General features: G+C 40.1%; 1 protein-coding gene across 14 annotated transcripts in view; it reads right to left on the bottom strand.

Annotated features, from left to right (window-relative positions):
• SCN8A (sodium voltage-gated channel alpha subunit 8) overlaps positions 1–24,505 on the bottom strand; it is a 192,699-nt gene that overhangs the window by 51,911 nt on the left and 116,283 nt on the right. For 9 of the 14 annotated variants that reach the window (XR_014803177.1, XR_014803178.1, XM_084955573.1 and 6 more), the window contains one exon: positions 13,107–13,469. Coding sequence is in view for 10 of the 14 variants with exons in the window: in XM_084955573.1 (XP_084811699.1) it covers positions 13,107–13,469 (363 nt within the window). In the remaining 4 variants the exon portion in view is untranslated. Of the gene's footprint in view, positions 1–13,073; positions 13,470–24,505 lie in introns of all 14 variants that reach the window. The other 5 variants (XR_014803176.1, XM_084955570.1, XM_084955571.1 and 2 more) reach the window with 1 other exon arrangement.

The raw sequence follows: 24,505 nt of genomic DNA, 5'->3' as shown, positions 1-24,505 counted from the left end.
TTCACCTCTACTTGAAATTACATGAAGGGCCAAGTCCCTGATCACACAGAGTATTACAGACACGGCTTCCTCCACGTGTAGGAGCACCGTCACTCTACCTAACTGCTGCTTCCCAATGTCAAACCTGGACCTACCTGAACAAAGGCAAGTTCAAGTTTTACCCCAAATCTCCTCTGAGCCACTGTAAAGAAGTATGGTAAGGTTTTGCTATCTTAATTAAATACCTTATACCTTAATTAAATGCCTTATATAGCATTTATATATAAATAATACATGCTTATCTGGCCTTGCTACATTTTTATTTTATGAGTTAACTTGCAATGTTCAAATTCTCAATCAAATAAAAAAGGGTAGAAAACACCATCAGATTGTTAAGGAAAGTATTTTTTATATGCTCCACCCTGGGCAAGATCAGTATGGAAAACTATGGCAAAGGGTTTCTTGATGTCCCTTACTGTGCTCTTTGTGCCAACCTGAATATTCTATGTCAGATCAGACCTAGTGGGGGGGCTTAAAACCTAGCTTTCTAGTAACTATGTTGTCCACTGTTACTGCTTCATCTGTAGAAACTTGGCTGCTCCTTCCACGTGAAGGTAAGAGGGCAGAGACAGTCAGCAATCCTCAAAGAACAGGGAAGACACATGTTTGCTTGAAGCCAGATAAGGATCTGTCTGATCAGTATCAGGATACTTTGAAAAGGAAACAATTGCTTCTGGAGAGCTACATCAGAAAGCCTTTCTATTCTTGTATATATATTAAGATTAAGAACTGTACTGAAGAAAATTCCTGGCAGATTATAATTCACCCCATCATAGCATTTTATCAAACTGTTTCACCGATTCAGAGACTTGGTTCGCTTTAGGGTTTTATTTCCTTTGCTTTGCTTTGTTTTGTTTGTTGGATGGAATTGCAGAAGAAATGGAAAGGAAAAAGAACTGGTTTCCCTGGGAATTCCTGGATGCATTATTATACAAACATCTGTATTTGTAAGAATGACTTGTTAACCATTGCCTCAGGTCATGATAAGGCGTATTTGAGAAATCACTTTTTGCTCCAATTTCTAGCCTGGTATTCAACAAATGATTAAACTACTACATTTAAAAAATGATGATCATCTAAAAACAAACACAGAAGGTCGCAATATAATGGACATTCTGGCATTTACTGATTCTATATTTTTACTGCGCTGCCCTTCTATAATTCTACAGTAGATAGTTTCATAATGCTGACTTCTGAGGTACTGTAAGATCTAATGAACTGGCTGATTCATCAAAGAAGAATGAAATTGCATTTACCATGGCTTTGGTACTAGTATAGCTTACTGTTTTCTGGGCATGCTGGATACAGTAAGATATAAATTCTTCAGACTTTAAAACATAAGCTTTAAAAAACAAAATTAATGAAAATACCGTCTAAAAAGATAGCCAAATGATTAGATTATCATTTATTGAAACCTATTCAAAATATAATTTTGAGCTTGGATTTGAAAAATCCATATAAATTAAAGAAAAATTTATCCCCAAACTTAATATTAACATGGAACAATTAGGGAGTTCCCGTCATGGCACAGAGGAAACAAATCCAACTAGTATCCATAAGGATGCCGGTTCGATCTCTGGCCTTGCTCAGTGGGTTGGGGATCTGGCATTGCCATGAGCTGTGGTGCAGATCGCAGACGCAGCTCAGATCCCATGTTGCTGTGGCTGTGGCACAGGCGGCAGCTGCAGCTCCTATTTGACCCCTAGCCTGGAACCTCCATATGCCTCAAGTGTGGCCGTAAAAAGCAAAAAAAAAAAAAAGATGGAACAATTAGGAGTTCCCTTGTAGCACAGTGGGTTAAGGATCTGGCATTGTCACTGCCATGGCTTAGGTCACTGCTGTGGCATGGGTTTAATCCCTGGCCTGGGAACTTCCACATGTCATAGGAGGTTAAAAAAATAAACAAATAAATAAGATGAAACAATTATCATTTATATCCTTCTATGTAAAATAAAAGTAAACAATAGCAGGGAGACAATTTCTGAAACATTATAATTTGTTTCATAATCCATAATGTCTTACAGAACTATAATCTATATTGTACAAAAGCTTAAGTTTCAAAACAGAAACAAATAAAAGAAAATGCTAAGAAATGAAAATTTCAAAGACCACACTTAGGGAATTTTAGAGGGCAAAAAGAGGAATTCACTAACTAACCTTTTTACAAAGGCAAGAGCATTTAGCATAGATGCAAATACCAGGTTCCATCATAAAGTCTTGGAGTTCCCATCACGGCTCAGTGGTTAACGAATCTGACTAGGAACCATGAGGTTGCAGGTTTGATCCCTGGCCTCACTCAGTGGGTTAAGTATCTGGCATTGCCCTGAGCTGTGGTGTAGGTCAAAGGCATGGCTCAGATCTGGCATTGCTGTGGCTGTGGCATAGGCCAGGAGCTACAGCTCCGATTAGACCTCTAGCCTGGGAACCTCTATATGCTGCAGATGCGGCGGTGGAAAAGACAAAAAAAAAAAAAAAAAAAAAAAAAAAAAAAAAAGTCTTATCCTAACAAGATAGCCAGAAAAATTCCCACAACAGACTTCTAAAGATCCATGAATCAAAGAGGTCATCACGGGGAAATTTTAAAAATAAATAACTGATGATAATGAAAACACAATACCTCAAGATTTATAGAATGAAGCTAAAGAAATTGTTAGAGAAAATTCTGTAGCTTTAAATATTTATATTAGAAAATAAAAAAGATATAAAATCAATGCTCTAGGCTTCCACCTTAAGAAACTAAAAAAAGAAGATCAAATTAAACCCCAGGTAAGTAGATGAAAGGAAATAAGAATGGAAATTAATTAATTAATAAATTAACAAACAATAAATAATCAAAAAAACTCAAATATTGTCTCTTGAAAAGGATCAACAAAATTGATAATTCCCCTAGCAAGACTGACTATGAAAAAAAGATTGAGAAAACACAAGTTATAATTTTTGGGAATGATAAGGGGACACCACTATAAATCTTACAAGTGTTATTAAGTTAATAAGGATATGCTGTGAACAACTTTATGTCATCTCACCTTGGAAGAAATGGACAAACTTATCCCAACACAATCTATCAAAACTGACAAGAGAAGAAATAGAAAATCTGAATAGCCCATATTAATTAAAGAAATTATAATAAAAAATCTTATCACAAAGAGACCTCTAGGTCCAGATGGCTCCGTAAGTGAATTCTACCAAATGTTTATGGAAGAAATAATACTAATTTTACACAACTTCTTTCAGAAAATGGAGACTAAGAGAATACCTCTCGACCTGTCTTATAAAGCTAACATAACCCTGATACTTGACCTGACAAGAACATTACAAGAAAAGAGAATTAAAGACCAATATACCCCATGAAAAAAGATGTGAAGTTTTTAACAAAATATGAATAAACAGAATCCAGCAATATATTACAAAGGATACTACATCATGATTAATAGGGTTTATCTCAAAAAAAAATAAGGTCAATTTAACATTATAAAAAAAGTGTTATTCATCACATTAAAGATTAAAGAGAAAAACCATATGATCATCTCACAGATGCAGAAAAAGAACATTTAACAAAATTCAACACCTCTGCATAAAAATAAAATTTCTCATCAAGCCATGAAGACCACTGTAGCAGTTTCAGTCTGATAAAGAATTATCTATGAAAACCTACAGTCAACATCATACTTCTTGGTGAAACATTAAATCCTTTTCCTCTAAAATTGGAAACAAGGAAGGATGTCTGTTTTCATCACTTCTTTTCAATTTGTATCTGAAGTATTAGCTAGTGCAATAAAGTAAGAAAAATAAAGCATAAAGATTGTAGTTGCTGTTATTTATAGAAAGTATTGTACATGTAGAAAGTCCTATGGAATCTGTCAACCCAAACAAACAAACGGATCAAAACTCCTAACTCTCCAAGGTTAACAGAACCAGTACATTAATGTATCAAGGGCATGAGATATATAAAGTCAGTATATAAAAATCAACTGTATTGCTATATTCTGGAAATAAACAACTGAAAATAAAAAATTTTAATTATACCTTTTACAATAGTATCAAAAATATCACATACCAAGGAATAAATCTAGTGAAAGATGTGCAAAACTCCCACTAAAGACTATACAACCTTCCTGAGAGAAATTTCAGATGACTTAAATAAATGGAGAAATATACCACATTCATTGATTGGAAGATTCAATGTAATTAAGGTGCCATTCTCCTCAAATTGATCTATAGATTCAGCACAATCACTATCAAAATTCTAGCTCTTTCTGAAGATGATTCTAAAATTTACAAGGACCTGCAATGGATCTAGAATAGGAAAAATGATTGTTTAAAAAGGATCTATAAATAGCAAAATAATCTCTTAAAAGATTATTTAATAATCTTTAAAAGTTGTTATTTTTTTTGTTTGGCAGGCTTACACTATCTCATTTCAAGACCTATTATAAAGTTACAATGATTAAGACAAATATAGTATTGGTATAAGCACAGGCAAACTGACCAAGGGAACAGAAGAGAGTCCAGAAAGAGACCCACACATGTACATCAATTGATTTTTGACTGAGGTGCCAAATCAATTTAATGGAGAAAGGAAAGTCTTTAAAACAAATAGACAGTGAAAAAACTAGATACCTATCCAGGTTGCCTCCTAAGTGCACACACAAAAATTAATTAAATTGGAAATTAATTAAAATTCATTTGCGCTGAATCAAAGATCTGAATGCCAAACTCAGAACCATAAAACTTATAGAAGGAAAATATCTTCATGATCTTGGGGGTCAGCAAAGACTTCTTAGGATGAAAAAACATAAAAGAAGACAAATTATATATTAGGCTTCATCAAAATTAAAAGCTTATCTATCTGATAAGGGACTTGTATCCACAGCACAGGAAAAACTAAAAAAAAAAATCAATAAAAAAAGATATATAGTGCAACTCAAAGTGGGCAAAAGAGCATATAAACAATTAATAGAAAAAGATACATGAGAAGCCAATAAGCAAATGAAAAGATGCACGTCATCATTAGTCATCAAGGAAATGCAAATTAAAATCATAATAACATTTTAAACTCACTAAGATGCTAAAATCAACACCAGTTACTAGGTAGGATACAGAGCCACTGGAACACTAATGCATTGTTGACTGGAGTATAAAAAATGGTATGACTATTCTGGAAAGCTGTTTGGCAGTTTCTTAGAAAGTTATACATATATTTACCATATGACCTAGGAATTTCACTCTGAGTATTTATCCATTATAAGTGAAAACACTTATCTACAGAGAGTTGTACAAGAATGTTCTCAGCAAGCTTATTTATACTACCATAAACTGGAACCAACCTGAATGCTCAAACACAGGAAAATGGAAAATCAAACTGGGGGATATTTATACAATAAAATACCACCCATCAATAACAAAGAATGAACTACTGATACACGAAACAACATAGAGTATTTCTAAAACATTTTGAGTGAAGCAAACCAAACAGAAAACATGTATTGTAAGAGTCTGCAAAAATGTAGGAAAACTAATCTACGATGATGCAAATCAGAAGTGGTTGTTTGGAGGTTGGGAAATGGATTGGAAAGGGGTGTGAAGGGGTGTGAGGGTGAGAGTCCCGTGGTAAAGAGGGGCTGAAGAAACAATCCCCAAGTGGTCAGGGGGCTCCTTCTCCACCTCTCTCCTACCTACATCTTTGGTAGTGACTCTTGGGTGCTGATCACCTGTGTACTGTTGCAACACTGACCATGCAGTGGAATTCCTTTGCGAAGGAATGTGGAAGGCAGAGTGTGTAAAGGGGGATAAAATGCTACCTGTATTGTGGAAACAAAGGTCAACTAAATGAGAAAGTCAAAGGCTATTTATTCTGACTTGACGTAGTGATGGAGTCAGCCAGGATCGCATGCATTTTGGGAGACATTCAAAGGCAGGCAGAGGAGGAGGAACGTCTTAGACAGAAAAGAGAAAAGGCTTCAGGTGTGCCGGATTCAAGGCTGGCAGCAGGAAGCTGCAGGCAGGCTAACCAGCAACAGGGCAAACTATGTGATTGGCTAGGGGTGCATATTTGGCTTTCCCTGATCAGCCCTAAGTTGGAAACAGGGACAAAAATTGTTGTCAGTTATTAATGAAGTAATCAACTCCTAGTCACTTTGGGCTGACTGTTATAGAAGTTATTGTTTAGCTTCCTGGATTATCACTGGAGAGAGCAGTCTGGATCCCTACAAACTTGGCTTCTAGCAGGCTGGCTCTCTGGGCTGTTTACTGTTGATAAATAAATTATTGTAGATAAACAGATGTTGGGCAGGTTGTATGTGACAGTTCTGTTTTTATATATTGTCTATTTGTTGTCCATCTGTATGTTTATTTCTCAGTACTCATCAGATCAGACTGATTAAGAAAATGTAATCCACTGCGGAGTTCCCGTCATGGCTCAGTGGTTAACGAATCCAACTAGGAACCATGAGGTTGTGGGTTCGATCTCTGGCCTTGCTCAGTGGGTTAAGGATCTGGCGTTGCGTGAGCTGTGGTGTAGGTCGCAGATGCCGATTGGATCCTGTGTTGCATATGGCTGTGGCAGAGGCCATCGGCTACAGCTCTGATTAGACCCCTAGCCTGGGGACCTCCTTATGCCACAGGAAGCAGCCCTAGAAAAGGCAGAAAAATAAAACAAAACAAAAAAAAAAAAAAAAAGAAAAGAAAAAGAAAATGTAATCCACTGAAATCAGGGTATGCACAGTACTAGGATGGGTGGGTCCTTCCCGGAAGACCCTCCTCCCTTAGGTGAAGCTGTGAAAGCTGGGACTGAAAGTCCATGTTCTTGGCTAGAGTTTCTTTCCAATTAAAAAAAAATTGAGATAAGATATACATAACATAAAATTCACCATCTGGACCATTTTAAAGTACATGATTCAGTGGCTTGTGGTGTATTTATGACGTTGCGTCACCGTCTAACCCCAGAACATTTCCCTCATACCAAAGCAAAGCACAGGACTTTCGCAGTTGATTCCAATCCCTGCCTCTATCCAGCCCCTGGCAACCAAGACTTTGCTTTCTATCTGTATGGATTTGCCTCTTCTAGACATTTCAGTTAAATAAAAAAACATCTGTCTATGTGTCCTTTTGCGCCTGGCTCCTCTCACTTAGCGTAATGTTTCCAAGGTTCATTCATGTTGTTTGATGCATCAAGTCCTTTTTATGGCTGAATTATATTCCATTATAGGGATTCCACTATCTCACATTTTGTTTTTCCATTCATCAGCTATGGGTACTTGGGGTGTTTCTACTTGTTGGCTGATATGAATGATGATTTTAAGAATATCTGTGTATAAAATTTTTAGTGAACATCTGTTTTACATTCTCTTGGGTATACACCTAGGAGTAGAATTCCTGGGCCACCGGTGATGGAAACTACGTTTAATTTTTTGAGAAACTGCTAGACTGTTTTCCAAGGTCTATGCACCATTTTACTTTCCTACCAGCAATGCTTGGCTATTGTTCCTTGCGTCGGACTCTGGCCAACTGAAGGGAAGAAAACCTGGAACAGATTCCCTCCATGTAAAGCAGCTTCACTGTCACCTTCCACCTAGAATCTGCTCAGGATTCTGTGAGTATGTGTCTGCTATTGGCTCGGCTGCCCAATTCTCATCTCCTAGGAGGTGAGAGTATATCCTTCTCCAAGCATGCTGAGACCTCAGGACCAAAGGAAAGAGCACACACTAGTTTTCACCCCTTCTTTATTTCCTCAGGTCATTTTTGGGGGGCCAAATGAAGGTGTATGTTTCTGTTTTATTTTGATGAGGAGGGAGGAGGAGAGTGAACAACTTTTAAAGACAGGAGCTCCCGCCTTTTTAAAATCCAGCCTCTAGGGAGCCTTCGTGCAAAACTATCAGTAACACAGAAAGCAACTAAGAACCTTAATTACCTTAAAGCCAGTATGAATTTGTTTCATTCATCTTAAACATAAAAGTTTATTAGGCATTCAGCCACTGACTTCCAAGCTCCTAAACTACAGCTGTCCTTCTCAAAGAGCTATTCCAAAATATCTGCAGATGATAGGTTTTGCCCACATTTCCACAGATCTACCCAAGGAACCTCAATTTGTGATTGATCTAAACTGCTTTCACACAGAAATATGTAACTGGAAATTTATCAGCCAGTCACCTTTCTTGGAACTAAAATCTAGAGCATTTTAGAAGTGGCCTTAGAACCTAGCCATTTATCTCTTGTTCAAGCCTTTCTAAAATTTTTATGGTATTCTACAAAAATTCTGCTGTAGTCTGCCTTAAAATAACTGTACAATAGTTTCTCCTTCTCAAAGAATCTTTAGAATTTTAGAAGAAATCTGACTCTCTCCAAGTCCAGTAATTCAGTAGAAATTCCACTGTCTAGTTCTCTGGCTAAAAAGGCCCAAAAAGGAAAGGAAAGGAATGGAAACTGCCTTTCTGAATACCAAGGATGGAACAAGTAATACATTTCACATTTTACAAATGTTACTACGTTTAATCTTCAAATAGCCTTAAAACAAAGGTCCCTTCATCTCTTTTTTACAGTTAAGAAAATGGGCTTAAAGACGTTAACGTTTCAGGATCACAAGAGTAAATAAAGAACCTGGGCTTCTGGTTAGCATAGTGTAATGGTTACTGGTTAACACTCTGGAGTTAGACTGCCTGGATTCAAATACTAACTCTACTGCTTACTGGGCAATCTTGGACAAGTTCCTTTATTTCTGTAAGCCGTGGCTGCCTCCTCAGTAAAATGCAGACAACAGTGGTGTCTAACTCAGAGGCAGGGATTGCGCATTAAGTGAGACAACGCTTATACCTGCAATGTGATTTCTAAGTTATGTGTGATTTTGGGATGGTCAGTGACACCTGCTTCCTTTATGAGTGAAGAGCAATGATTTTCCAGCTCAGAGATGAAGATATGGGAAAGGGCCCCTTACACTCTGTTTCAGCAAAAAGCAAAAGTGAAGATTCTTAAACTATCCAAAAATCATCACCAGTCAATCACAACTGAAAAATAATGAAGCTGTGAAATAGTTTTTGATGAGAGTTTAATGAGGTGATATCTGGATGTCTTTTTTTTCCATAGAGAATATTACATTTTTTTTTTTTTCTTTTTACGGCCATCAACTGCAGCATATGGAGGTTCCCAGGCTAGGGGCTGAATCGGAGCTGCAGCTGCTGGCCTATGCCACAGCCACGGCAACACTGGATCTGATCTGTATCTATAACCTATGCTGCAGCTTGCAGCAGCTCCAGACCCTTAACCCACTGAGCGAGGCCAGGGATCAAACCCAAGTCCTCAGAGACACTATGTTGGGTTCTTAACCTGCTGAGCCACCATGGGAGCTCCAGGAATATTATATTACTTAATTTGAGCCTAAAGAAAAAATATAGACGTGGCACAGCCCAAGCATTAATATTGTGTGCAATCAGCTTGTGGACCCTCTGTGGCTCCTATACCACTCCATAAAGCACAAGTATGTAACTGGAAGCATTCTGATGGTTTGGGCGAAGACAAAGTTAATCTGTGGCTGCAGACACATAAAAATGTTCAGACAGTAAGAACCACTATCTTCTAGCCCAAAGAGGTATTAACTGCTCACCTGGCCTGGGCTGCATATAATGAACATATTAATTTTCCCTATGATAAATGACTGTTTTCTTACTTTCCAAGTAAGGAGTCAGGAAGGTCTCTTGGCATCAGGAAGACCTTGGTCCCATTTCTACAAGTCACTAAATCTCTAAGTGTATCTTTTATTTTTTTGTCTTTTTAGGGCCACACACACAGTGTATGGAGAGTCCCAGGCTATGGGTGGAATGGGAGCTGTAGCCACCAGCCTATGCCACAGGCACAGCCACAGCCGCGCCAGATCTGAGCCTCGTCTGAAACCTACACCACAACTCAAGGCAACGCCGGATCCTTAACCCACTGAGTGAGGCCAGGGATAGAATCCACGTCCTCATGGATACTAGTCAGATTCGTTTCCGCTGAGCCACGACAGGAACTCTGAGTCTATATATTAATTGTATAAAACCACCTGGTGGTTTGTACTGAATGGGGAGGTTGTAAGAATTAAATGAGGGAGTTCTTGTTGTGGTTCAGTGGTAATGAATCTGACGAGTATCCGTGAGGACAAGAGTTTGATCCTTGGCCTCATTCAGTGGGTTAAGGATCTGGCATTGCTGTGAGCTGTGGTGAGCTGCAGCTCTGATTCAGCCTCTAGCCTAGGAACTTCCATATGCCACAGGTGCATCCCTAAAAAGAAAAAAAAAAAAAAAAGGAAATGAAATGAGATCATATGTATAAAATGCTTTTTGCATTGTGTAGTCAAAACTCAGTATATGGTGGCTATAATTATTAGGCCCACTGTAGAAAGCTAGAAAGAACAAGCAAGTGTAAGGAAGAAAGTCTCCAATAATTTCCCCTCCCCAAAGCAACTACTGTTAACTGTCAGTCATCTTTTTACTGCATGCAATTTGTCTTTACATAGATCTGATATCACACCACACAAACTATACCCATTCTGTTTTTGTTTTGTATTTTAGGCCTATTAATATAACAGCTATTTCCCCACACCATTAACAGCTAGGAGGTACTTCTTTATGGCTTCTAACAAAATCCTTTTTCCTAGTTATGAAGCCCTTGGGAATGAAATTGTCTTGCCCACTCCATCTTCCTGCCTCTCTGGAATCCGACCGTCTGCCCTTGGGGATCCTCTAGTCTGTCACCATCATCACTTGGGAACACTGCAAAAAATCTCCTTGTGCTTACAGGGCACTCGGTGTGCAGGAGCCCCCAAACCTAAAAGGCAGCATTCCGTGGGCCACAACGTAAGGCGGTGCAGATAGCCTTACGTTCCACAGCCATCTGCTCAAGTGCCTCTCAAATTTTTCTCCCACACCATGTAACAGAAGCTGCTAAAAAAACAAAAACAAAACCCGCAAACCTGCTCATTTGCCTTTAAGCTGAAGTTCAAGCTCCTTCTTCCTGGACACCTTGTCTAATACCTTCTCTTCAAAGAAAGAGCAAGATATATTATTTGGGTTAAATATTTTTTAAAACTGCCAGAATATCAAAATTTACATTGCTTCTCAACATCTGAATGATCCCAACTGTACTATCCATGCTGACCCACTCATTCTCTGTTGCTGTCACCTCTTGTTTTTTTCAGGGAATATAATTATCTAATTGTGGAGCCCAAAATTTATATCTAGACAAAGAATTAGTGAAAATCAAAGCTTATACTGAAAGATAGCCATCTATAACATTCATTTTGGCCAGAAATCTGGTTTTGCAGGGACGGCACTTTGGAACCACTGTTTGTTATTATTACTGTTCCTATTATTCTTTTTTTTAATCAATTTTTAAATTAAAAAAATTACAGTTGATTTACAATGTTCCATCAATTTCTGCTGTGCAGCAAAGGTGTTCCTATTATTCTTGATCTTAAACAGTTCTCCAGAAGAGCTACGGCCATGTGATGAGGCAGAGAGGTCATTCAATCTTCTGGGAAACAAAAGACTGAGGCTTCTGAAAGGTTTAAGATTCTGGTTCTATCGGTGATGAACTGCGTAACCTCAAGGAGTACAAATTCTCTGAGACTTTTTCATCACCTCAAAAACAGGAATAATCAGCTCCACCTTGTCAACCTTATGGAATTTTTATTCAGAGCAAATAATGCATGTAAAAGTAATTTGTGGCTTGTAAAGAGCTATACAAATGTAAGGGGAAAATATTTTGCTTTTAAATAAAAAGGCTGGAAGAGAAAGGACAACGTCGACTCGCCTAACTGCCTTTCAAATTTTTATCTGTACTGTCAACAACTGTCCTCAACTGCTAAAAACAGCTCATTCTGAATAATTCCATCCTTGATTGTCCAGTTCTCCTTCACACATGCATCATGCTAATTAAAGGGTTGGCTATCTTCATGCCGTGTTAGAAGAAACTCAAGTGTTAGAACCAAACAGACCAACATGCTATCTTAAGAAGCTTAGACCAGCTAAGGAAGGACTGAGCAAAGTTAAGGAATTGAGGCAGAAAGGATTAGGGTCACTGAGGTTATAAGAATTTAAAACTACAAAAAAGGTATAAACAGCTTAGAATCTAAAGAAATATTAAGAGATGGCTTTTCCCAAAGAGGGGAGCCATTATCCTAACCCCTAGACAAATGATTTTGTGAAGCTATTACATGCAACTCCTCCAGAGCCTGACATCTGATTACATTTAAAATTCATCTTTTGTTTCCCTTTTCCTTCCTCCCCCATATACCATGTGTTCTTGCCCCCACCTCCTACCTTCCCCTCCTTTGATTTATTTCCATCTCAATCTCTTTTAAATGTCTAGGTCCAGTTCCCCACTGGTTTCCTTAACCTCTCCTTGCCTGGCCCTCCTAGTGCCCACTTCCTACCCTCAGCATCCTGATACCCATTCCTCTTTGGAAAAATCACATCTCATTCTTGCAGAGGAGACTAAGAAAATTATTCAAAGCTATGTTACTTTTTTTTTTTTTTAAGTAGAAAGATAAGAGCTTTAAATTCCAAGCTGTTTCCCTATGAGGAGGGAAGATGTGGGGAGAGAGAGAAGCAAGGTAGTTCCAAACCCACTCAGACTTGGTCATTGGTGATGGCAGAGGCCCTTCTCATTCCATCCAGGCAGGATCGGCTGGCCAGAGGCATTCAGTCAAAGCAGGTGGGGGAGGGAAAGAGAGAGGCGGCAAAGACGTGCTGAGACAGAGAGAAGAAGAGGTAAGATAAAGGAGAGTTGATGGAGGAAGGGCCAGAGTCAGAAACAAGAAAGGAAAGGGGGGAAAATGTTGCAAGGAATAACATAAAAGGGAAAAGAGGATGGATACAAGAGGAGGACTGAAGAGAGAAAGAGAAACAAACCAGGAGGGAGAAAAGAGAAGGGGTTGGGGTGGAGACAGGAGTGGGGGACAGAGAGCAGGAGGGAGAGCAGGTGGAATGGGCAGCGCAGGGAGGGGAGAGGAAGGGAGCGGGAGAGACGGCCATGCCCAGCCTCGGTCTACTAGTTTACTTCCTTACACTGTCGTCAGTAGCTGCCTTATCTATTTTCACCTCTGGCAGGAGACGCCCGCTGATGTGGGAGCCGGGGCCGCCGATGAGGGACACCACGCCGTTGCAGTCCACCGTGCTGTTGCGCTTGACGCTGCGCCGCAGGCTGGGGAAGATGCGCGAGGAGCGGCTGCCCTGGCTGTAGCCGCTGTAGCCGCTGTAGCTGCTGCGGCGCTCGCGGGCCCGGATGGGGATGAAGAGCGAGTCCCGGCGGCCCTCACTCTCCTCCACGGTGCTGTGCTCATCGTCCGCAAACTCGTTCTCCGAGCCCGGGTCTCGGAACCGCCCGGGGCCCCTGAAGCTGAAGATGCTGCTTTTGCTGTTGTGGCGGGAGAGGAACGGGGAGCCCGGAATGCTGAGCAGCGACTGTAGGGAAGAGAGAGAGAGAGACAGAGAGGCAGGCATGAGACAGGAAAGGGACCCCCATAGAGACTGAGCAGAGGCTGTTAGCTTCCGAAGCCTTGGCCCCATCCTTGCATCCCTGTTAATCAGAACACCAGTGTTTGCAGAAAGCACTTCTGGAAGTTGAATTTCTACTGGTGTCCAACACCCATCATTACCCACTTCTTGCTTCATGCCTTTGAGATACATCCTCTGTGACCTGTTAACTATCCACAAATTCTATGCACTCTTCACCCATGCACTGAAATGATGCTTTTCCCATGCCCTATGCAGGGCATCCACAGGGAAATACATCTCTTTCTCTTTACTATGCACTCACATGGCGCGTGCCTTTAATTCATCAAGGTAGACTCTATGCCACACTTGGTAAAAGGAGAGAATTTAGAAGTGTCGCGCTCTCAACAGGAACTACATGCCCTGGAGGTTAAGAACTATTCCGGTAGTGGTCTTCATTTTTCAGTCCGGTTGAAAAAAAAACGGTATCTGTCCCCTCCTACTCCATTTTAAAGTCAACTTTTTTTTTTTTAATCAGAAGTTTAAGTATCTGTAAACTATATAATTCCCAGCATCAACATTTTAAAATCAAACTATCATTTATTTATTTATTTGTCTTTTTTAGGGCCGCACCCACTGCACATGGAGGTTCCCAGGCTAGGGGTCTAATCAGAGCTGTAGCCACCAGCCTACGCCACAGCCACAGCAACACCAGATCCTTAACCCACTGAGCGAGGCCAGGGATCGAACCCATGACCTCATGGTTCCTAGTTGGATTCGTTTCCACTGTGCCATGACAGGAACTCCAAACTCTCATTTATTATTTAGAAAATTTGCTCGTTTCTTTTTCTCCTTCAGCTCATATTCCATTTCACATTCCCTAGAGAAATTTATGCTAATATATATCTTTACACTTTAATGTATTTTACGGATCACCTTTGAATACTTTTCTGCAATAAAAAATTATAAATAAACTGTACTTAAAAATTTTTTAAATTTTCCTGTCACCAGGAATCTCTAAGACATTTAAAAAATTCCCGGATTTTATTACAAATCTCATTAATACAATTAATTACAAATATACTCTACATTTTATTAATAGGTAATTACTAAGCTTAAAAAGAACATTTTATTAAAATGTATCTCAATGAGATGAATGAGTCTTCTTTTTTCCAGTTGGTGTTTTGGTGTTTAAATATTTGTAGAGAGAACATTAATCAAAGAAATTAAAGAAGATATAAAGAAATGGAAAGATATCCCATGTTCATGGATTGGAAAAATTAATATTGTAAAAATGGCCATACTACCCAAAGCAATCTACAGATTTAATGCAATCCCTATCAAATTACCCATGACATTTTTCAAAGAACTAGAACAAACAATCCAAAAAGTTATATGGAACCACAAAAGACCCAGAATTGCTAAAGCAATCCTGAGAAACAAAAACCAAGCAGGAGGCATAACTCTCCCAGACTTCAAGCAATATTACAAAGCCACAATCATCAAAACAGTGTGGTACTGGAATCAAAACAGACAGACCTACGACCACTGGAACAGAATGGAGAACTGAGAAATAAACCCTGACACCTACAGTCAATTAATCTTTGACAAGGGAGGCAAGAGCATAAAATGGGAAAAAGAAAGTCTTTTCAGCAATAACTGCTGGGAAAACTGGACAGCTGCATGCAAAGCAATGAAACTAGAACACACCCTCACACCATGCACAAAAATAAACTCAAAATGGCTGAAAGGACTTAAACATAAGACAAGACACTATCAAACTCCTGGAAGAGAACATAGGTAAAACATTCCCTGACATCAACCTCATGAATATTTTCTCAGGTCATTCTCCCAAGGCAATGGAAATAAGAGCAAAAATAAACCCATGGGACCTAATCAAACTGACAAGCTTTTGCACAGCAAAGGAAACCAAAAAGAAAACAAAAAGACAACTTACAGAATGGGAGAAAATAGTTTCAAATGATGCAACCGACAATCAGAGCTTAATCTCTAGGATATACAAGCAACTTATACAACTCAACAGCAAAAAAGCCAACAGCCCAATGGGAAATGGGCAAAAGACCTCAATAGACCATTCTCCAAGGAAGATATACAGATGGCCAACAAGCACATGAAAAAATGCTCAACATCACTGATTGTTAGAGAAATGCAAATCAAAACTACCATGAGATACCACCTCACACCAGTCAGAATGGCCATCATTAATAAGTCCACAAAGAACAAATGCTGGAGAGAGTGAAAGGGAACCCTCCTGCACTGTTGGTGGGAATGTAAGCTGGCACAGCCACTATGGAGAACAGTATGGAAGAACCTTAGAAATCTATACACAGAACTACCATATGACTCAGCAATCTCACTCTTGGGCATACATCCGGACAAAACTTTCCTTAAAAAAGACACATGCACCCACATGCTCACTGCAGCACTATTCACAAGAGCCAAGACATGGAAACAACCCAAATGTCCATGGAAAGATGACTGGGTTAGGAAGATGTGGTATATATACACAATGGAATACTACTCAGCCATAAAAAAAGAACGACATAATACCATTTGCAGCAACGTGGATGGAACTAGAGACTCTCATACTGAGTGAAATCAGTCAGAGAAGGACAAGTACCATATGATATCACTTATAACTGGAATCTAATATACAGCACAAATGAACATTTCCACAGAAAAGAAAATCATGGACTTGGAGAATGGACTTGTGGTGCCCGGGGGGAGAGGGAGGGAGTGGGAGGGAATCGGGAACTTGGGGTTAACGGATGGAAAGTATTGCTCTTGGAATGGCTTTACAATGAGATCCTGCTGTGTAACATTGAGAACACAACAACACAACAATGGGAGGAAAAAATATGTATACATATATGTGTAACTTGGTCCCCATGCTGTAGAGCGGAAAAAAAAATTTTGTAGAGAGTATAATTTATTATTAGAATCAGAGGAGTTCCCGTCGTGGCGCAGTGGTTAACGAATCTGACTAGGAACCATGAGGTTGCCGGTTCGGTCCCTACCCTTGCTCAGTGGGTTAACGATCCGGTGTTGCCGTGAGCTGTTGCAGATGCGGCTCGGATCCCGCGTTGCTGTGGCTCTGGCGTAGGCCGGTGGCTACAGCTCCGATTCAACCCCTAGCCTGGGAATCTCCATATGCCGCGGGAGCGGCCCAAGAAATAGCAACAACAACAACAACAAAAAGACAAAAAAAAATAAAATAAAATAAAATAAAAATAAAAAAAAAGAATCAGACACAGCTCAACAGTAACCCTCCATCTCCTCCTTTTAACATTACATTTTAAGTGCTGAGAAACCTTATTTGTGTAAATGGTATCTTGGAACAGAAGAATTTTGTGATAGTAACGTTACTCAATTCTTTGAATTGCTTCCAAGTTATATGCCAAAATTACATAGTAAGCAAGCTATCAGCAAAATTTATCTTAATGATCCATCGGCTGACAATTAAATCAAGTCCTCTTTCAATTCTATTGAAAGCAAAGAACTGAAAATCACCCAACTAGACAAAGGATTTGTTATCCAGTTGTTTGCATCTTCCATTTCCTGATTTCTGAGGATACCAAAAACGCTTTATTATTTACTAATAATTATATCAGTACCTCATACAGGGATTATTCTTTTGCTTTAAAGGAACCTAATTTAACTCAACAGAAAATGTTGGAATAATCAAAATATTGTCAATTTCTATAATCACTGCCAACATTATCATATGCTTTAAAGATATTTTCATCAAAACCTTAAAGTCACAGATTAAGTGCATTTAACTTACAAAAATGCCCACCAAATGATCTAATTAGCAAAGCCAGTCTCCACCATCAAAGCAATTGGCCAAATTAGACTTACTTTCACTGGAAAAAGTATGACTTCATTTTTCACTTTTAATAAGTCTATTAATATGTATCCTAGTGACATCCGTCCCACTCCTGAACTTAAAACATCCCAATGCCCCAATCATAACTCTATATTTCACTCTTATTAGAAGTTTGTAAGAGATAGGTGAATTCAGAAAGCCTTACAATGGATTTAAGTTTCCTAAATTAAATTCTGTAGACACTAATATTTTCGACTTTTGTTTGGCATCCCCAAAGACTTTTAGACTTCAGGGTAATACACTACTCGGGATTTGGGATGACAGAGAGGTACGCCTTCCTTCTGAAAAGTGGGAAAAGAGCGACTATGAAAAAGTGGAAAAGGACAACTGGTGTGACTTTGGACCACAGGGCTAACCCAGCATAGGAATCTGGAACTTCGAGACCCAGAAATCAGGTTCCTTAAAACTGTGCCTGGGGAGTGTCCATCGTGGCTCAGCGATTAACGAATCTGACTAACACCCATGAGGATGCAGGTTCCATCCCTGGCCTTGCTCACTGGGTTAAAAGATCTGGCATTGCCATGAGCTGTGGTGTAGGTGGCAGACATGGCTTGGACCCCGCATTACTCTGGCTGTGGTGTAGGGTGGCAGCTACAGCTCTGATTAGACCCCTAGCTTGGGAACCTCCATATGCTGAGGATATGGCCCTAAAAAGCAAGCAAACAAACAAACAAACAAAAAAAACCTGTGCCTGGGAAGTCTTTGCCCTAAAAAGCAAAAAACAAAAAACAACAAACCAAAAAACCTGTGCCTTTGCATCCCAGGGGATGCAAATCCCAGTTTGAGGACCACTGCTCCAAGAGAATGAAACTTGACCAACAACAGACCTCGGATAATCCTTCTTGCTACTCTGGGATACTTAGTCTGCCCAATTATGACTGCGAAGGAATTTCAAAATAATTTTTAACTATATAAGATTCTTGCCTTAGGGTTTAGGCCTTAACCTTCTTGTAAAATGATTCCATGTGAAAGGTTTTTGTGGGCTAGGACTCTGCCAATAGAGTGCAAATATTGAAAGTGCTAAATAAATCTTTTTAAAATAATACTTTTTGATGATAATCCTGGAATGGCTGTGGGACTCCTCTTTAATATTTCTGCCCATATTTTTTGCTACCTATAACTCCACTTCTAGTTCTAGACTCAAAATAATCCCAGTTCTACTTTCTTTCTATAATGTACAAAGCTCCTGTGCAGAGAGGGGTATATTTTCTTTGGATATTTCTAGGTTCATCATGCTTCATTCTCTTGTCTGTATTTCCCTTGGCGTGTAGTCGTTTTCTGTCTTGGCTCAAAGCAACTCACAAATCTCTGAGATAATAAATGAATTTGATCACTGGGAATGACATCAAGAAAACCACCAATCATAGATCATTTTATATAAATGTTATCATTAAATATATACCATAGGCTATATATAGGCCTCTAGAAAAGATTCAGGTATGCAACATCTCTGACCCCTTTCCTAATCATTCTGACTTGTTTTACGCTTCTGCCCATCCCTGCACCAAAGAGGAGGAGCTGCACTGGTTAGATTCCAGAATTTTCATTGGGTCTCATTTATGAGTGGATGGTGTCACCTGGCCAGCTCTTATACGTCCTTCTCCATGTTGTTGGAGTGGTAAAGGGATCGGGGCCTCCTCCGGCTCATTGCTTGCTATGCTCTCACATATATGTTTGGCCACCCTCACTGATTCATTCCCCTGAGCCAGTGTTCAAGGCGAAACTCACAGATCAATTCTAGGATATGATTGCCTAATGGTGTACAGTAAAAAACCGAGGGAGGCACTGAGAAAATTTTAATAGCACTTAGACATTTTTACAACATCCAATTATGTGATAAGTTTTCTAGAAATTTATTGTTACTATATTTTACAAGAGTATCAGTTCATGAAGAATTGGGAAAACTAGAAACTGGTCCTTCTCTATACAAAGTTTGAGAAGCACTTCTCTAAACAATGTGGTTGGCCAGAGGATTGGTAAATGTCTTAGAATGTACCTACGATTGTTTTAATCAGGTATCGTAAGGTGACAGACACAGAGATAACTGCCTTTGAAAGAGGTTTATTACTTATAGTTCTTAGGAGAAGGGGGCAGGGTGTGCCACACTGTGCCTCACCACGTCATCCAGGCCCTCGTGGGGAGGTACGGGGGTCAGTCAGGAGGCAGAAGGAGCGAGGGGAAAAGTATGGTCCAGAGACTTCGCTGTGTTTTCCTCAGGAAGGAACGGGCGAGGCAGAGTAGGCACATTTAAATATGTGCAGAATTGGACAACTGAATAATTTCAGACAGGCTCTGAGCTATAAGGTGGTCCAGTAAGTTCTGGCCCTGGAGTGACCGAGGGCAGGGGAAATTCTGGCTGGGTGTGTGAATCAGATAAAAAGAGGCTGGGGATAAGGGTCTCAGACTTGTTGATCTCCAGCTGCAAGGCACACTTCCTGGCAAGTTGTTTGCTGTCTTTATAAACTAGCACTGGGAAGGGCAGTCTCTCCCCAGCCAGCAAGGCCCCTAATATGTCAAAGCACCATAAAATACAGAAAAAAAAAAAAAAAAAAAAAGTCTCCCTTCTCACAGAAAGCTTCCCTGGACTGAATCTGTGATTGTCATTAGGCCAATTCTGGGTGCTGATACTACCTGGCATATTAGGTCTCCACGTTAGGAAAGAGGTTTGATTTTTATCTGACAAATGATCATTAAATACTCATTGTATGCTCACTGATGTGGAAACAAGACACACATATGGTCCCTGTCCTCTCAAGACCTGCAGCCTAGTAGAAAATATTAGGTACTGTATGAGCTCTAACGTACCTGACTATTCTTAACTGATAGGAAAGTGGTAGCAAGATGAAGATCAACTCAGTGATAAGAAAGATAATGACCAATTCAGTGACCCAGAAACACTTAGGAATTAGGATCCTGAGACAATAGACACTAAAAAGAAACAATTTATCTATTATCCTTTAATTCTTTGTCCCATTCCTGGCCAGGAAGCTGACTGTAGTAACTGTGGAGGAGCAAAAGCTGACTGTCTCCTTCCTCCTTGTACCCAGTGTCTAATCCTGATCGAGCCAGTTCCATAAGGAGACACTTCCTGAGGGTGGGTTGCCACCCCAGCCCCTCCCCGACTTCAGTCCTTCTGGATGGGAAGGGTTTCAGTGATGACTCAAGACTAGGCTAGTTTATGAGATGGGTCTTGTTTTCAAAATCTTTCCTGTCAACAAACCAGGAGCTTCTGGTCTCTTTTTCAGGCAGTTACATCACAGCTAACGAGGTATTTGCTTGGGAAAATAGCTCTGGAGTGTTCTTGGTTTGAGGGGGTGGCCCTCACATTACACAGAAAAATTAACTGGGTTCAGGGCATCCATGTCCGCTTCTACTGGGATGAGGCTTAACAACGACTGAGAAGTTTAGAAGGTAACACACTGATGATTTAATGTTCTATTTCCATGCCATATTTCACCTTTTTTTTTTTTCTTTTTTTCACCTTTTCTTTCTAACAAAGCAGTGGTTCTTAAAATATGGTCTGGGAATTCCTGGGGTACCTGTGATCCTTTTCTTGGGGGGTGGGTATTACAAGATTCTAAGATGATATCTGCCTTTATCATTCACATTTTCTCACAGAAGTACAGCAGACTCTGTGAGCCTGAGTTTCACAGAAGTTATAGGCTTTTCTGATGAGACTGATAGTGACAATAATTTCCGTGATTTTTTTTTTTTTTTTAACATTGTGTGTCAGTACTTGGAAGACCTGCATAACTCAGTGAACTGGTACTTCCCAAATGATCAGTGCAGGGTGCTACTCATGATCATTAAAAATCTATGGTGCAAAGTATAGCAAAGGATTTGCAGGTAACAGAGTACCAAGTTACTGAAATAGTTTCACATTCCATACTGTAACTAACCATTTAAAAATATATACATATATATATTTTTAGGGCCATACCCAAGGCATATGGAGGTTCCTAGGCTAGGGGTCGAATCGGAACTGTAGCTGCCGGCTTAAACCACAGCCACAGCAAAGCAGGATCTGAGCCCCATCTGTGAGCTACACCACAGCTCCAGCTGCCAGGCTACACCACAGCTCATGGCAACACTGGATCCTTAACCCACTGAGCAAGGTCAGGAATTGAACCCGCATCCTCCTGGATACTAGCTGGGTTCATAATCCACTGTGCCACAATGGGAACTCCCTGGAACTAACCATTTTAAAATCTAACACTATCCAGTTTTGGAATAGCATCAAGGAAGAATATTCACAATTATCTAAAAAGCCTGTTCAAATATTCCTCTCTTTTCCTTCTACATCTGTATGAAACTAGATTTTCTTTAAATACTTCAACCAAAAAACATATTTCCACAGACTGAATGTAGGTATTATACTCCTGCTATCTTCTATCACACCACAGATTAAAGAGATGTGCAAAGATGTTAACCGTACCATTTTTTCCACCACATTTTTAAAATCTGGGGAACAGTTTATTTTTTAAAAAATATGTATGATTTGTGTTTAACATATAATGGGCTTATCATTATTCTTCTTAAATAGGTAAACAAATACTTAAATTTCTTATTGATTAAATTTGTTATTCTAATTAATTAGTATGTCTTAATTTCTAATATAATAAATTAAAAGCACATTAAGAAAAAAGTTCTTTGGGGTCCTTAGTAATTTTTACAGATATGAAGAGGGCCCAAGACCAAAAATTTTGAGAACTGCTGAAATAGAACAATTAAAATACTTTGCAAAAAGTGACTCAACCTAATATTTATAAACTCACCTAAACCCTAAATACACAGCAGTAATTCACAGAGAAGTGGGCAGAAGAAAGGTTGGGCAGATGTTTCGAGAGGATCTCTGCAGATGTGCGGTACAGGAAACTGAAACACACTTGAATTATGTGGCGGGAACACTGAAGCCACACTCACGGTTAAGCCGACGGAAGAGATGACCACGTACGTGTGGACACGAACGTGAAGCAGTGGCGGGAGACCGCAGTACCAGGTTTGCAGTCAGAAGGACCTGGTTCAAACCTTGACTCTAACACCTACTAGCATACAACCTTAGAGAAATTAGTTAATTTCTCAGTTTCCTCAAGCATTCTTCAGAGAAACTGCAGACAAGTCCTGGACAAAGACTATTACTATGGTGTGAGGCTTTTAAGCAAGTCTTGGCAGTCAGCCACGGCCTCTAGGAATCTACAGGTTTTTTTTCAGATGGGGAAATTAGAAGAAGTGAACATTTTCATGCAAAGCAGGACATCTCAGAAAGCCCGGCTTTATTTATTGAACGAGGGTGCAATCAGGGCAACTCTGTGCTGAAGCCTATAGATTCATCAGAGACCATTCACAGCAAAGTGTTAAGGGCATTAAGGTATTCATCAGCTAGCTCAGCCAGGGCTCTCAAGACACAGGTTGGATTACGACAAGGCTGCAACTGCCCTTTTCCCCAAAAGAGGTTGAACTAGGAGAAAGGGGAGGTGAAGGTGAGACAGAGAGGGCTCCAGGCCATAAAGAAGTCCTGAAAGGGGTTAAAGCGGATAAGAGTCTTCCATTCATTTTTCCAACAAATATCTGAATGTGCAGAGAAGCAGGCTTTGCTCTTAGACTTCATCTGAGAGAGGAGAGGATATGAACATGAGTAAATACAAAACCACAGAGAGTAAAAAGCAACACATACGGAGATATGCATAAAACATAATGGAAAGATGAAATAATTTCCAGTTGGATGTGAGATGGGGGAAGAGCAGGGAAGGTGTCTTGAGAGAAGGATGTGAAGAGTAAGTATGATGCGGACATTCGGAAATGAAAACACAGGGGGTCTTAAAGGGGCTGTTTCTGGAGCAAAACAGATGGTAGAAAACAAACAAATATGAGGAGCATCTCATAGTTCAGTTTAGTGTAAGGACAGGGTGCTTGAGGGGCACAGTGACTGCAGATGGGAAAGGGAGGCTGTGTCCGGGGAAGAGGGGTGCTATGAACTCCATGCTAAAGGCTTGGGACTTGATTAGTAAAAAGAGTGAATCTGATTAGGGGAATTCCCTCTCCCATCCTTCTTAATGACTTTTATTTTTTTCCATTAGAGCTGGTTTACAGTGTTCTGTCAATTGTCTACTGTACAGCAAGGGGACCCAGTCACACATACATGTATACATTCTTTTTTTTTTTTTTCCACATAATCAAGCTCCATTAGAAGTGACTAGACAGGAGTTCCCGTCGTGGCGCAGTGGTTAACGAATCCGCCTAGGAACCATGAGGTTGCGGGTTCGATCCCTGCCCTTGCTCAGTGGGTTAACGATCCGGCATTGCCGTGAGCTGTGGTGTAGGTTGCAGACGCGGCTCGGATCCCGAGTTGCTGTGGCTCTGGCGTAGACTGGTGGCTACAGCTCCGATTAGACCCCTAGCCTGGGAACCTCCATATGCCGCGAAAGCGGCCCAAGAAATGGCAAAAAGACCAAAAAAAAAAAAAAAAAAAAAAAAAAAAGAAGTGACTAGCCAGAGTTCCCAGTGTTATACAGCAGGATTTCATTGCTTATCCACCTCTCCCTCCTATCCTTCTCTCTCTCTCTCTCTCTTTATTTTGGCTTTAAGGGTCACACCTTTGGCATATGGAAGTTCCCAGGCTAGGGGTCCAATTGGAGCTGTAGCCGCAGGCCTAGACCCAAGTCACAGCAACACGGGATCCAAGCCACATCTGTGACCTATACCACAGCTCACGGCAACGCCGGATCCTTAACCCACCGAGCGAGGCCTGGGATCGAACCTGCAACCTCATGGTTCCTAGTGGGATTCGTTTCTGCTGCGCCACGATGGGAACTCCTCTCCTATCCTTCTTAATAACTGTTCTAAACTGTCAATATTTTCTTAATCCCCCCCGACTCGACCTCTCATTCCCTTTGATGAGATTTTTAATTTCCTACATTACTGAAGACTACAGACTGTCAAGTGTCATCTTCCTACTCCAGCTACAAACTTATCCACACACACCCACTTCTACTGTCCTGATGTGTTGGGGAACAAGGTGCCCCTTTCCTGTTAGAGATCACATCTATTTTCACATCTCCCAAGACTGTTCTATTTTATTTTCTATTCTACGCCATTTTCC

This window comes from Sus scrofa, chromosome 5, assembly GCF_054392235.1.
Source record: "Sus scrofa isolate SSC_HxYL_T2T_F1_AM1 chromosome 5, Sscrofa_HxYL_maternal_Yorkshire_Landrace_v2.0, whole genome shotgun sequence".
Taxonomy (NCBI): Eukaryota; Metazoa; Chordata; class Mammalia; order Artiodactyla; family Suidae; genus Sus; species Sus scrofa.
The sequence above is the reverse complement of the archived record's forward strand: the minus strand, read 5'-3'. Positions and strand labels throughout refer to the sequence as shown.